This window comes from Haematobia irritans, chromosome 5 (assembly GCF_050003625.1).
Source record: "Haematobia irritans isolate KBUSLIRL chromosome 5, ASM5000362v1, whole genome shotgun sequence".
Taxonomy (NCBI): domain Eukaryota; kingdom Metazoa; phylum Arthropoda; class Insecta; order Diptera; family Muscidae; genus Haematobia; species Haematobia irritans.
In genome coordinates this window covers 93,686,233-93,700,585 of record NC_134401.1, presented here as the reverse complement: position 1 = coordinate 93,700,585, position 14,353 = coordinate 93,686,233, and the positions used below count along the sequence as shown (strand labels likewise).

The following is a 14,353-nucleotide window of genomic DNA, read 5'->3' as shown; positions in this document are numbered from 1 at the left end:
TAATTCAGAAAAATTTTTTAAATTTAATGAAATTGTCTTTAAATTTGTTGCCTTTTTGCATCTTGACTACACTTTATTTTAAAGACGTTTTTTACTTGAAACATAGCTTAGTTACTACTGGAAGTCGAGTCTTAATTTGGAAAATAAAGTTGTCGTTAACTCGTTTTTAAAGGACTTTGATAGCATATGAAGAAAAAAAGCTGAAAAAATTAAAATTTGCAAGAACACAAAACCCAAATTTAAAAGAGAATTGTGTCTTGAAAGTGGCCTTACTTGTATTCTCCGCTTCTTTGGCTCGGAATCAATACCAAAATTTTTAAAGTAAAGACAAAATCTTTGGAACCGGGCATGATTTTTTTTTCAGTGTGATTTTAAATAATTTTATATTTTTTAAATTAATTAATTAAAACAAGTAACCGTGAAAACAATCTGGTTTTCAGCTTGAAAACTAAACATAGTGCTCAGCTTAAGAAGTAAAATCGAGAGATTGGTCTATATCGTGGCTACATCAAACCGGTACACCTATTTTTGGCTCTAATATGCCTCTAGATATCACTTTCTGGTACATTGGATGCAAATGGGAATATCTAGAAACCCAAGAAGTCAAATCGGGAGATCAGTCTCCATGAAGGCTATATCAAACCATGAACCGATACATACCATATTCACACTGGAAAAAAAGCATGCCCTGTTCCAAAGATTTTGTCTTTAATTCAAAAATTTTGGTATTGATTCCGAGCCAAAGAAGCGAAGAATGCAAGTAAGGATACTTTTAAGACAAAATTCTCTTTTAAATTTGGGGTTTGTGTACTTGTTTCTAGGAAGCAAATTTTAATTGTTCGTTTTTCAGCTTTTTTTCTTCATATGCTACACGCTTTTTTTCTTCATATGCTACAGCTTTTTTTCTTCATATGCTACACGATTGAAAAAGACTGTTTTTCATATGTTTGGCTATAAACATTATATGTTTGGAACACAAATTTTTAAACACAATATTTTTGAGTGCAAGCATATGATGTTCATAAACTAGCATAACATGTTTGGGACATATATGTTAATATGTTAGAACATATTATGTTTGGGACATAAAATGTTTGTAAATATAATATGCTTGAATGCAAACATATATTAATTTAGAAATACCCTATAAACATATATGTGTTTAGTAGCTTGGAGCGCTATTTAACAGGGAGCGATATTGAATTAAGTTGGTGGTTGTTGCTTGTTATTACAAAATTAACATTTAATTTTTCCTTGGGCAATTGATCAGCTACTTCTTTGATCCTTACAAACTGTGTGGTCCGCTGTTCGAATTCCCGTCCGGCAAAAGGTAAAATTAAAATAAAAAAAAAATTATAAAATTGAATAATTTCTTCTACAATGTTTGTATTACAGAAAAATGTGCTAAGAACTAAAAAAATCTCGTGGAAGTGAGAAAGATGTCGGGGAATATACAATTGGGCAGAAACAAAATTTTGAGCATTCAGGTCGAAAACCTATGTTGTTAGCACCTATATTACCTGTTTATTTTCATAATTCATTATGATTGTAAATATATAAATAAATAAATAAATAAAATTTTGAGCACAATATTGTTTGGGAGAATTTTTTTAAGCATATAATATTTTTGGGTGCAAAATGCTTCCAAACATATTATATGGTCACATAATAACATATTGTTTTTTGGAAGACAACATTATTGAATTTGGATGCAAAAATACAAAATGTTTGGAACTTAGACTACCCAAACATATATTGTTTAGACCAATATGCTTTCAAACATATTATATATTGGTAGAGATCAAACATATAAATGTTTGCGCAATACCCAAAAATGTATATGCTTGAAGCAAAATATGTTTGGGAGTATATGTTACAGAAGCGATTTTTTGTGAGGGTGTATCAAAGTCGTTTAAAAGCGAGTTAACGACAACTTTATTTTCCAAATTAAGACTTGACTTCCAGTAGAAATTATGGTATGTTTCAAGTAAAAACGTCTTTAAAATAAAGTGTTGAAAAACATGTCCTATCTTTGAACGATTTTTTGTTTTGTAGTCTAGATGCAGAAAGACAACAAATTTAAAGACAATCTCATTAATTTTAAAAAATTTTTCTGAATTATTAAAGTCAAGTTGACCTTAACCCACAATTTTTTTCTTTCATGTTACGATACCAATTTTTAAGTCAAATCACTTAATTATAAAGTCTAATGGGGAGTCCAGTATATATGGGAACAATACCAAGCCATGGACAAATACTCACCATATTGGACACACCTATTTGAGAACATGAAATAATTCTAGATTTTTAATTTCAATTGCGGTTTCTAGATGTCCAAGAAGTCAAAACTGTAGATCGGTCTCTAGGGGGCTATATCAAAGCATAGACCGATTGACACCAGTGCAATTTTAGACTCAAAAGACAGTGAATTCACTAGAAAGGAAAATATTTTTGAATTTTAGAAAATTTAAACAAAACTCTAAAACGAAAGTAGATGTAAACATTTGTTGACAAATTAAAAAAAAAATTGTTAAAGAAAATTTCATAGTTTGAAAGAAAAAGTTGGAATTAAAAATTGCAAAACTGTCTTTGTTTCATACGAAGTACAAGATGAGCCCGGGCTTATTTACGGTGGATAATAGCCATGCAAAAATTGGTCCATAATTATTTGTAGTCCCCATAAGAATAAATCCATCCCCTCCTCCCAAACTTGACTTCTGATGCCTCAAGGAGTAACAAATTTTATCCCATCCAGTTGGCCATGGTGGAGGGTACATAAAATCCGGCCAGGGCGAATTTACAGCCGTATATACTTGTTTGAATTAACACTTCAATGTGACACCCTTTATCCGACTTGATGCAAGGGACGACAAACTTTCACTGAAATGGATAAAGGGTTCCATTTTGCTTTAATTTAAGTAGGGCAAACATTTATGAGGTCTTATCATTTTTTTCCACCACAATATTATTACGAAACCTTTTCTCTTAGTGGATGAAAATCAACGATTTTTTGGCGTAATTGCCAAATTATATTTCAACATTTCTCCTTAATTTTTCATATCGCTCATTTGGTTTTTTGTTTGTGACAAAATTGTAATTTTTTGCAAATTGGTGCTAATAATCTTTTGCCGAACATCAAAGCAATAGAAAATGATGGCACTTAAAATTGAATATCCTTTAACATTTCACACAGGACCCATGTGGTCAAATGTTATAAAAGCCCTTTTCTTCGACATTTGGTCAAACAGTTTGGTCATGGCTCAACGTTATTACACTTTGGATGAATTTCTATTAAAATTCTTGCCTGTACAACGATATAGCGGAATTTTTTATTTAAAGTTTCATCGAGAAAATCGGACTGGATCTTGGCAGAATGACTCCTTTCAGAGTAGACTCCTATATGTTTGTCTCATAATAACGGTGACAGAATTTTTCGGCAACATTATTAAGGTGGCCATATATATTGGAGAAAATCAGTTGCAGGAAGCTAAACAAGTAGCAGCTATTTGGAGCATTGAGTCACTCTGTGTTGCTCGTGGTATTTTTCTTATGTTGAAAAAGCGAAAGATTATTGAATTAACAAATGATTTGGATAAAATATTCCCACTTAATTCTCAACTACAAAGCAAAATGAATTGCGGCAAATTAGCTCGATATTTGGAATTACGATATGACGTTCTGAGATATTATACTGGAGTGGGAGTGCTTGCCTTCATTATGACACCGTTGGTCCAATATCTGCTGTATTATGATCAAAATTCGGGACTACCCATACCGGATGCGTGTCACCAACATGCCTCTTGGTTTCCTTTTCATTTGAAGGATAATCCCCACTACTATCCATATATGTATACTTGGGAAACGCTTATCACTCTTCTGGCTTTCAATTGTATTATAGCGTGGGATCACATTTACACAGTGTCTGTGGTCCAGCTTCATATGCATTTCGAGTTTGTCAATAGTCAATTGGCTCAATTAAATGCAGAAAATTCGTTACACCTCAAGACCAGTGAGAAAATTTTCAATCGTATTTTTGGAATTATTCAATATCATCAGCACATACTAAGGTAAGTGTATCGAAATTTTAGAATTCATTTGATCATTTTAATCGATGTAACTAACTTTTGACTTGACTCCGAGTTGCAACCTGGTAAATAATAATAAAAAAAAAAACAAATAAGGAAAGTCTAAAGTCGGGCTGGGCCTACTATATTGTACTCTGCAACACTTTGTGATCTACATTTTCGATACCATCTGAAATCCTTCAAATTTGTTGGGTGCTATATATAAAGGTTTACACGCAAAAAAATAATTCTTTCATCCCAAACGAATTTTTAGACAAACAAAGTTCGTTTCTCATTTGCTTTTCGCTGTAAGGAAGTTTATTTGGAAGAAAAGTATATACTTTTTGTGATAAACGTTTATGCTTTTCCAGGATGTGAAAACAATTTCATAAAGACTAACTCAAAAAAAAAAACATTATTTTCTGGCTAGTTACATTTTCCCTCATATCTTTCTCACTTCCACGAGGTTTTTCAGTTCTGAACACCTTTTTCTGTAATACAAACAATGTTGAAGAAATTATTCGATTTTATAAATTTTTTAAATTTTGCCAATCACCTGGACGGAGAATCGAACCGCGGACAATGCTATTTGTAAGCCAGCACACTATCCACTGATCTATGTAACAGGTTGGCTGATAAGTCCCCAGTCTAACAAAGAAAAACACATTTTTTTTATCAAAATTCGTTTTTATTATTCAACATAGTTCCCTTCAAGAGAGATACAATGATTATAACGACCTTCTATTTTTTGATACCATTTTGGTAGTACTCCTTCGGTTTTGCCTCAAAATAGGCCTCAGTTTCGGCGATCACCTCTTCATTGCAGCCAAAGTTTTTCCCTGCGAGCATCCTTTTGAGGTCTGAGAACAAGAAATAGTCGCTGGGGGCCAGATCTGGAGAATACGGTGTATGGGGAAGCAATTCGAAGCCCAATTCATGAATCATTCTCAATGACTTGTAGCACGGTGCGTTGTCTTGGTGGAACAGCACTTTTTCTTCTTCATATGGGGCCGTTTTGCCACGATTTCGATCTTCAAACGCTCCAATAACGCCATATAATAGTCACTGTTGATGGGTTTTCCCTTCTCAAGATAATCGGTAGAAATTATTCCATGCGCATCCCAAAAAACAGAGGCCATTACTTTGCCAGCGGACTTTTGAGTATTTCCACGCTTCGGAGACGGTTCACCGGTCGCTGTCCACTCAGCCGACTGTCGATTAGACTCAGGAGTGTAGTGATGGAGCCATGTTTCATCCATTGTCACATAACGACGGAAAAACTCGGGTATATTACGAGTTAACAGCTGCAAACACCGCTCAGAATCATCAACACGTTGTTGTTTTTGGTCAAATGTGAGCTCGCTCGGCACCCATTTTGCACAGAGCTTCCGCATATCCAAATATTGATGAATGATATGACCAACACGTTCCTTTGATATCTTTAAGGCCTCTGCTATCTCGATCAACTTCATTTTACGGTCATTCAAAATCATTTTGTGGATTGTTTTGATGTTTTCGTCGGTAACCACCTCTTTCGGGCGCCCACTGCGTTCACCGTCCTCCGTGCTCATTTCACCACGCTTGAATTTTGCATACCAATCAATTATTGTTGATTTCCCTGGGGCAGAGTCCGGAAACTCATTATCAAGCCAAGTTTTTGCTTCCACCGTATTTTTCCCCTTCAGAAAACAGTATTTTATCAAAACACGAAATTGCTTTTTTCCATTTTTTTTCACAATAACAAAAGTTGCTTCACAAAAGACGCTCTATCTCACAAACTAATTGACTTACAGACGTCAAATTTTGACACGAATAATTTCAATGTTAGTACTATATAAAAATAATATGCATTTAATACTAGCGACGCCATCTATGTGTCAGACCAGGGACAACCTGTTATGCACTAACTTATAATACCCTGTGCCACAGTGTGGCGCAGGGTATAAAAAAAAAAAAAACAAGTATATACAGCACTAAGTTCGGTCGGGCCGAATCTTAAATACCCACCACCATGAACCAAATATTAGGGTTTCCTTTGAAATTTCAGGAGGGCTTGAGGACTTTAGGACACTTCCCGAAGATAAATTAAAAAATTTCACCTATGAGAACTATATCAGATTCTGGATTTATAAGAACCATTTTTGTTTGAGTTTTAGAGGAATCATTAACATCTCTTGTAAGTGTGCAAGAAAATTATTAACTAACGTCTTGATTTGAAATCTTAAATCTGTAGAAGTAAAATCTGGAAATTTTACATTGAGTTTCAAGCAATTTTCGTGATCAGTGCGCTTTCTACACCCTCAAGAAGTGGCGTCGGTCTATATGGAGGCATTACCAAATGGACAGATAAAAACTTAATCCGATACACGTTTTTGTGAGCCTAAAATACCAGAATATTTACAATTTCAGGCAAATCAGATAAAAACTACGGTTTCTAGAAACCCGAGGAGTTAAATCGGGAGATCGTTCTTATGGGGGCTATACTAAAATATGGACCGATACTAACCGTTTTCGGCACACCTCTTTATGACCCGAAAATACCTCTATGTTTCCAATTTCAGGCAAATAGGATAAAAACTTCGGATTCTAGAAGCCCAGAAGTAAAATCGGGAAATCGGTCTATATGGGGGCTATACCAAAATATGGACGGATACTCACCATTTTCGGCACACCTCTTTATGGTCCTAAAATACCTCTAGATTTCCAATTTCAGACAAATTGGATAAAAACTACGGTTTCTATAAGCCCAAGACCCCAATTCGGGAGGTCGTTTTATATGGGAACCATACCAAAACATGGACCGATACTCACAATTTTTGGTACACGTATTTGTGGTTCTACAATACCTCTAGATTTCCAATTACAGGTAAATTGAATAAAAACTGCGGTTTCTATAAGCCCAAGAAGTAAAATCGGGAGATCGGTGTATATGGGGCCTATATCAAAACCTGGACCGATATAGCCCATCTTCGAACTTGACCTGCCTGCAGACAAAAGACGAGTTTGTGCAAAATTTCAGCACGATTGCTTCATTATTGAAGACTGTAGCGTGATTACAGCAGACAGACAGACAGACGGACATCGTTATATCCTCTTAGAATTTCTCCCTGATCAAGAATATATATACTTTATATAGTCGGAAATCGATATTTCGATGTGTTACAAACGGAATGACAAACTTATTATACCCCCATCACCATTCTATGGTGGTGGGTATAACAAATAAATTTATAACCTCCACCATAGTAAGGAGTATAAGAACTTCGTCAATCCGTTTGTAACACATCGAATAATTGTTCCTAGACCCCATGAGGTATATATAATGTGGGACGTGGTGAAATTCTAAGTCAATCTAGTAATATTCGTTTGTTGAAATCAAGCTAATTTTCGAAGGAAGTGGACCTGAAACTTGACACAAGTAACTGTTATTGACGAAGATCGAATTGAAAATGGGCCACCACTTTTACCTATAGCTCCCATATAAACCGACACTAAGATTGGCGTGCGGAACCTCCTGGAAGAGCAAATTCCATTCGATCCGGTTGAAATTTGTAATCAAAGTCTAGATCAAAGCTTCTTCAAAGTCAATCAGAGTTGACTGATACTTTAAAAAATAAAGGTAAAAGTGAAGTTATGTGCAAATTTATTCAATAAAAAATTCATATTCATTTGTGTTTCTAAATATGATAAATACTGAATGCAATCAAAATTTATATGTACTTGATTTTGCACCTTCATCAAAATCGTTTAATAATTGGACCAGAATCCTGCGAACAACAAATCCCGGACGGACGGACGGAAGGACAGACATGTGGGCATCCACTCAGGAAGTTATTCTGAGTCAATCGGTATATATTTTATGAGGTCTAAACTCAATATTTCTGGTACGCACAGGTCAAAGTTATTTAGGCTGTCCATTACATCTCTTTTAAAGAGAACATGTTCTCTTTTTGTGTTCGTATCTTTTTGTTCACTCTCTTTTTTTGGTGCCGTATTTTTATGTCCAACAGTGCTCTTTATGTACTCTATTTCAAAAAAAAATTCTAGATTGATGGAATTTTATTTATTTAGTAGGAATTCGCCACAATTGTTCGCCACTAATTGTTTACTGGGTTAAATATGTTGAGAAATTAAAGGCCGGAACACAATTGCGAATTTTCGACGTACTGCGTTAAAAATTAGAAATAGATGTAATTGAACGTACGACGTAAATACGCCAATACGTTGTCGTCGTCAATTGTGGGCGAGATCATAGGAACATGTGTGTTTTATTTTTGACAGCGTATTTTTGAATTTATTTTGTTTATTTTTTAAGAAAATAAGATTCTTTTTGTTTTTTATTGTTTTATTATATATTTATTTCGTTGTTTCTATCATTAGAAATTTTTATTATTTTAATTTTAACATCAATAAAATTATTAATTATTTAACAAGTATATAAGCCGTAAGTTCGGCCAGGCCGAAGCTTATGTACCCTCCACCATGGATTGCGTAGAAACTTCTACTGAAGCCGATGGCAAGGTATCTTAAAACTTCCTAATACCGTAATATATACCACATAGTCCATACGTGGTATATATTAAACTAGAAAAGGCCGATTAAAAACGTGTATAATTAAGTTTAACGTTTCTATAGAAATAAAATTTTGACAAAATAAAATTTTGACAACATTTTCTATAGAAGTAAAATTTGGAAAAAAAATTCTATAGAAATAAATTTTCTATAGAAATAAAATTTTGATAAAATTTTCTATAGAAATAAAATTTTGGCAAAATTTTCTATAGAAATAAAATTTTGACATTTTCTATAGAAGTAAAATTTTGACAAAATTTTCTATAGAAGTAAAATTTTGACAAAATTTTCTATAGAAATAAAATTTTGAAAAAATTTCTATAGAAATAAAATTTTGACAAAATTTTCTATAGAAATAAAATTTTGACAAAATTTTCCATAGAAATAAAATTTTGACAACATTTTCTATAAAAATAACATTTTGACAATGTTTTCTATAAAAATAAAATTTTGGTAGATTATTTTTGACTCGAGTGGCAACCATGATTATGAACCGATATCGGTCCATAATTATATATAGCCCCCATATAAATCGATCCCCAGATTTGTCTTCCGGAGCCTTCTTGGAGGAGCAAAATTCATCCGATCCGGTTGAAATTTGGAACATGGTGTTAGAATGTGGTCTCTAACAAACACGCAATAATTGGTCCATATCGGTCCATAATTATATATAGCCCCCATATAAACCGTTCCCCAGATTTGATCTCCGGAGTCTCTTGGAGGAGCAAAATTCATCCTATCCGGTTGAAATTTGCAACGTGGTGTTAGTATAAGGCCGCTAATAACCATGCCAAAATTGGTCCATATCGGTCTATAGTTATATATAGCCGATCCCCAATCACACAAAAATTGGTCCATATCGGTTCATAATCATGGTTGCCACTCGAGCCAAAAATAATGTACCAAAATTTTATTTTTATAGAAAACATTGTCAAAATGTTATTTCTATAGCAAATTTTGTCAAAATGTTATTTCTATAGAAAATTTTGTCAAAATTTTATTTCTATAGAATTTTTTTTCCAAATTTTATTTCTATAGAAAATTTTTTCCAAATTTTAAGTCTATAGAAAATGTTGTCAAAATTTTATTTTGTCTAAATTTTATTTCTATAGAAACTTGAAACTTAATTATGTACGTATTTAATCGGCCTTTTTTAGTTTAATATATACCACGTATGGACTATGTGATATATATTACGGTGTTAGGAAGTTTTAAGATACCTTGCCATCGGCAAGTGTTACCGCAAACCAAGTAATTCGATTGTGGATGACAGTCTTCAGTAGAAGTTTCTACGCAATCCATGGTGGAGGGTACATAAGCTTCGGCCTGGCTGAACTTACGGCCGTATATACTTGTTATTTTTCACAACGTTTCCGTATCAGTTTATTATGGAAGCCATTATTACAACTATTACATTATTACAACTAAACTTTATTAAATTATTACAAGCACAATTTGCCGAAAAAATATACACTGAAAAAAAAGCATTCCCGGTTCCAAAGATTTTGTCTTTACTTTAACGATTTTGGTATTGATTCCGAGCCAAAGAAGCGGAGAATTCAAGTAAGGATACTTTTAAGACACAATTCTCTATTAAATTTTGTTTTTGTGTATTTGACTCTAGGAAGCAAATTTTAATTTTTCGCTTTTTCAGCTTTTTTCTTCATATGCTATCAAAGTCTTTTAAAAACAAATTAACGACAACTTCATTTTCCAAATTCAGACTCGACTTCCAGTAGAAATTATGCTATGTTTCAAATAAAAAACGTCTTTAAAATAAAGTCTTGAAAAATATGTCCTATATTTGAACGATATTTTTGCTATGTAGTCAAGATTCAAAAAGACAACAAATTTAAAGACAATTTTATTAATTTTAAAGAATTTTTTCTGAATAATTAAAGTCAAGTTGACCTTAGCCCAAAAATTTTTTTTTCATGTTATGATACCCATTTTTAAGTCAAATTACTTAATTATAAGGACAACACGACTTCATTGAAAAGTTTATATACTTTTGCACAAGAAAAAAACGTTATATTAGAAAAATGCGTCTTCTAGCTAAGCCAAAATTGCATTCGTATTTTAAGGACATGAAATATTTGGCCTCACGACAATAGTTTTTTCAGTGTAAAAGCAGTTTCACAACAACCATCAATTGTTCTCATTTAATTCTCTCGCAGTGTTGTTTTGATATTTTTCGTCAACACTCTTGGTTTTCATTTCAATTTCTTTCTCTTAGCTCTCTCTTTCTCCCTTAAAGTCGCATGACTTTGAACTAAGGCAAATTTTACATAAAGTAAAGAATCTCATTTTGGATTTGCAGGAATCGTCCTTAAATTAACTGAAGTATCGAAACTTTAGATTTATGATAAAACCGCTTCAAATATAGGCTAAGATTTATTTTGAGAATTTAGCATCTTTGTTTTAAAGATTTTATGGAATTAAGAAAACATTGGGATGGGGGAGATATTAACTTTGTCATTTGTCATAAGACTTCGAAATAATTGTCTAAGACCCCATAAAGTATATATTCTGGGTCTTGGTGAAATTCTGAGTCAATCTAGCCATGTCCGTCCGGCTGTCCCTCCCCGTCTGTGGAAATCACGCAAACTTCCGAACGAAACAAGCTATTGACTTGAAACTTGGCACAAGTAGTTGTTATTGAAGTAGGTCGGATGGTATTGCAAATGAGTCATATCGGACCACTTTTACATATATCGCCCATATAAACCAACCAACAGATTTTACCAGCGGGGTCTCGTGGGAGAGCAAATTTCATCCGATCCGGTTGAAATTTGGTATGTGGTGTAAGAATATAGCCACTAACAACCATGCACCGTGGTGAAATGGTTAGCATGCCCGACTTGCACACACAAGGTCGTAGGTTCGATTCCTGCTTCGATCGAAAAATTCGAAAAATCGAAATCGAAAGATTTTCTCAGCGGTGGATTATCCCACCTCAGTAATACTGGTGACATTTCTGAGTTTTTCAAAGCTTCTCTAAGCGGTTTCACTACATTGTGGAACGCCGTGTCATTGAGCTTAACATGGAATCGGGCAGCACTCAGTGATAAGAGAGAAGTTCCCCACTGTGGTATCACAATGGACTGAATAGTCTAAGTGAGCCTGATACATAGGGCTGCCACCTAACCTAACCTATCCTAACCATGCAAAAATTGGTCCATATCGGTCTATTATTATATAGCATCCGGATAATCCGGTCCCCAGATTTGACCTCTGAAGCCTCTTGGAGGAGCAATTTTCATCCGATCGGGTTGCAATTTTGTACGTAAAGTTAGAATATGGTTTTTTCAACCATGGAAGAATTGATCAATATCGGGTTTTTAATTTTTTATAGCCCCCATATACAACGGTTCCCAGATTTGTCCTCCGAAGCCTCGTGGGAGAGCAAATTTCATTCGATCCGGTTGAAATTTGGTATGTGGTGTAAGTATATAGCCACTAACAACCATGCTAAAATTGATCCATATTTCATAATTATATATTGCCCCCATGCTTTTATATTTCTGCATTTAGAACAACTTCCAAAATTTTTTTGCTGGGAACATATGTGTTCCAAGCATGCTAATTTAGGAATATTATGTGTTTCCAGTGAATAACAGTACACCTGAACATATGAAAAACATATTTTCTATCCGTGTGTGGTGTTGGTTTGTTAGGTATTGTGACAACCCGATGGACTATTTAGTCCATTGTGATACAAACAGATGGTGAACCATCACTTTTGCTACTCATATACAGTGGAATAAATGGAAATATTTTGTGGTATCGGATAAAAATAATATCTAATTGAATTTTCCGTTATTTTCAGATTAGGCGACAAGTTTCGCAACACCTTCAACGTACCTCTACTCATAACAAATATGATAAGTGCTGCATCAGTTTGTTTCCATGTCTATTTGATAGCCAATACCGATAACTTGCTCTCCATTTTTCTATTTATCTTTCCATGCGTTGTTCAGGTGGCATTTACCTACGACAATTGTTACCAGGGGACACGAATTGAAACAGCGGTAAGTACATGCAGTATCTAATTTCGTTTTATTGCGGACTTACAGAGTTACATGTGTCACGTAGACTTCAGAGATGTCGAATATTTTGTTCCACCACAATTGGTACGAAGGATCTCTGGAATATCAAAAGTTAATCTATCGAATGCTGCAATCCGCTTCTAAGCCATTTACTTTGTCAAGTTATAATTTGTTCAGTATTGACATGATGCATTTCCGGAGTGTAAGTTCAAGTTTTGAATTCCGTAATATGATTTAGTAATAATTTATTTAATTTTAGTCTATGTCACTGGCATACCAATTGTTCGCCTTCTTACAAGCTCGTGGTACTAAAAATTAAGTACTTCAAAAATTCATAAACTTATTTTAAATGGTATACTAAAAAAGTAGATTATAATCTGATTATTGTTCCTAATAAGAGGCAAAATTTGTTTCCATGAATTATGAAAAAAGAAAAGGAAGACGAAATATTGCTAAAATAGATCGATTTACAAAACATCTGACTCGATCGTCGAAGACTAGACACAGAAGCGATTTACAGATATCAACGACAAATGAGAAGCTGTACACACAACTCCTTCACTCTTGCACTTTGTAATGGTATTGAAAGCATCTTCAGTATACTCGTATATTAAAAATACATTAAAACTAGAGGCGTGCACGTGACACGAAATTGTCGTGACTCACGAAAATTTTCGTGACTCACGCGTGAGTCGTGAGTCACGCTCATGGTAACGTGAGTGTGCGTGAGCGTGATTAACAAACCAAAATGTCGTGCGTGAGCGTGAGTCACGAAAATATTATCTTCGTGAGTGTGTGTGAGTAAAGATTTACGCTCACGAAAATAATCCTGCTCACCAACATAAAACGCTTAAGAGTTAAATTCATTTACAATTTTAGTGACACCTGGGATGTTAAGAGTGTAATAACGCTCTCGATTTTAATAATGCTCATGTTTTCAGACGCGTCGCTAAGGTAAATGACTCAAAAAATTGTTCGTGAGTCACGACATTTTTCGTGAGTCACGTTATTTTTCGTGAGTCACGACATTTTCGTGCGTGAGTGTGCGTGAATACAAATTTTCTTTTCGTGAGTGTGCGTGAGCGTGAGTCCTACCAAACAATATCGTGCGTGAGTGTGCGTGAGTAAGATTTTTCCGTCGTGAGTGTGCGTGAGCGTGAGTAAAATATTACTCACGTGCACACCTCTAATTAAAACTTCGAATGGCCTATGTATTGATACACAATTATTATTATTGATAAACAATTTTCACAATATCAAGTATAAATTACATTAAAATAAAAAAAAACAAGATTTAAAAAAAAACTTGTTATTTTCACTTTATTTATTTTCGTTCGTCAAATTACGGATATAAACATAATGGAGATTTATTTTCCACTGTCGTATGTCTTTCAAGTCAGGCAAGTTTCCCGTAAAGGTAAATGAACTGGTGATAAGAGATAGGACATATAGGGAAGTAAATTTAGAGAGCACACAGCCCACACTGAAAAAAATATTTACGTGATATTAAAGATTACCCAACCTAGGTTAGCAACCTAAATTTTAGGATGTGAAATTTACAAAATATTAAGGACAAATTCTTTAAAATAATGATATTTTAATTAAAATGAAGTTTATAATCTTTGCTTCAAAAATTTTGTTCTTTAAATTTAGGACACAAATTTTGTA

General features: G+C 33.9%; 1 protein-coding gene across 1 annotated transcript; it reads left to right on the top strand.

Moving 5' to 3' along the window:
- Nucleotides 1–3,150: 3,150 nt before the first annotated feature.
- LOC142239927 (odorant receptor 88a-like) lies at nucleotides 3,151–13,901 on the top strand. Its single transcript, XM_075311666.1, has 4 exons — nucleotides 3,151–4,067; nucleotides 12,466–12,667; nucleotides 12,732–12,887; nucleotides 12,945–13,901. The coding sequence occupies exons 1-4, from the start codon at nucleotides 3,151–3,153 to the stop codon at nucleotides 13,002–13,004; spliced, it is 1,335 nt and encodes a 444-aa protein (XP_075167781.1). The 3' UTR covers nucleotides 13,005–13,901.
- Nucleotides 13,902–14,353: the final 452 nt, after the last annotated feature.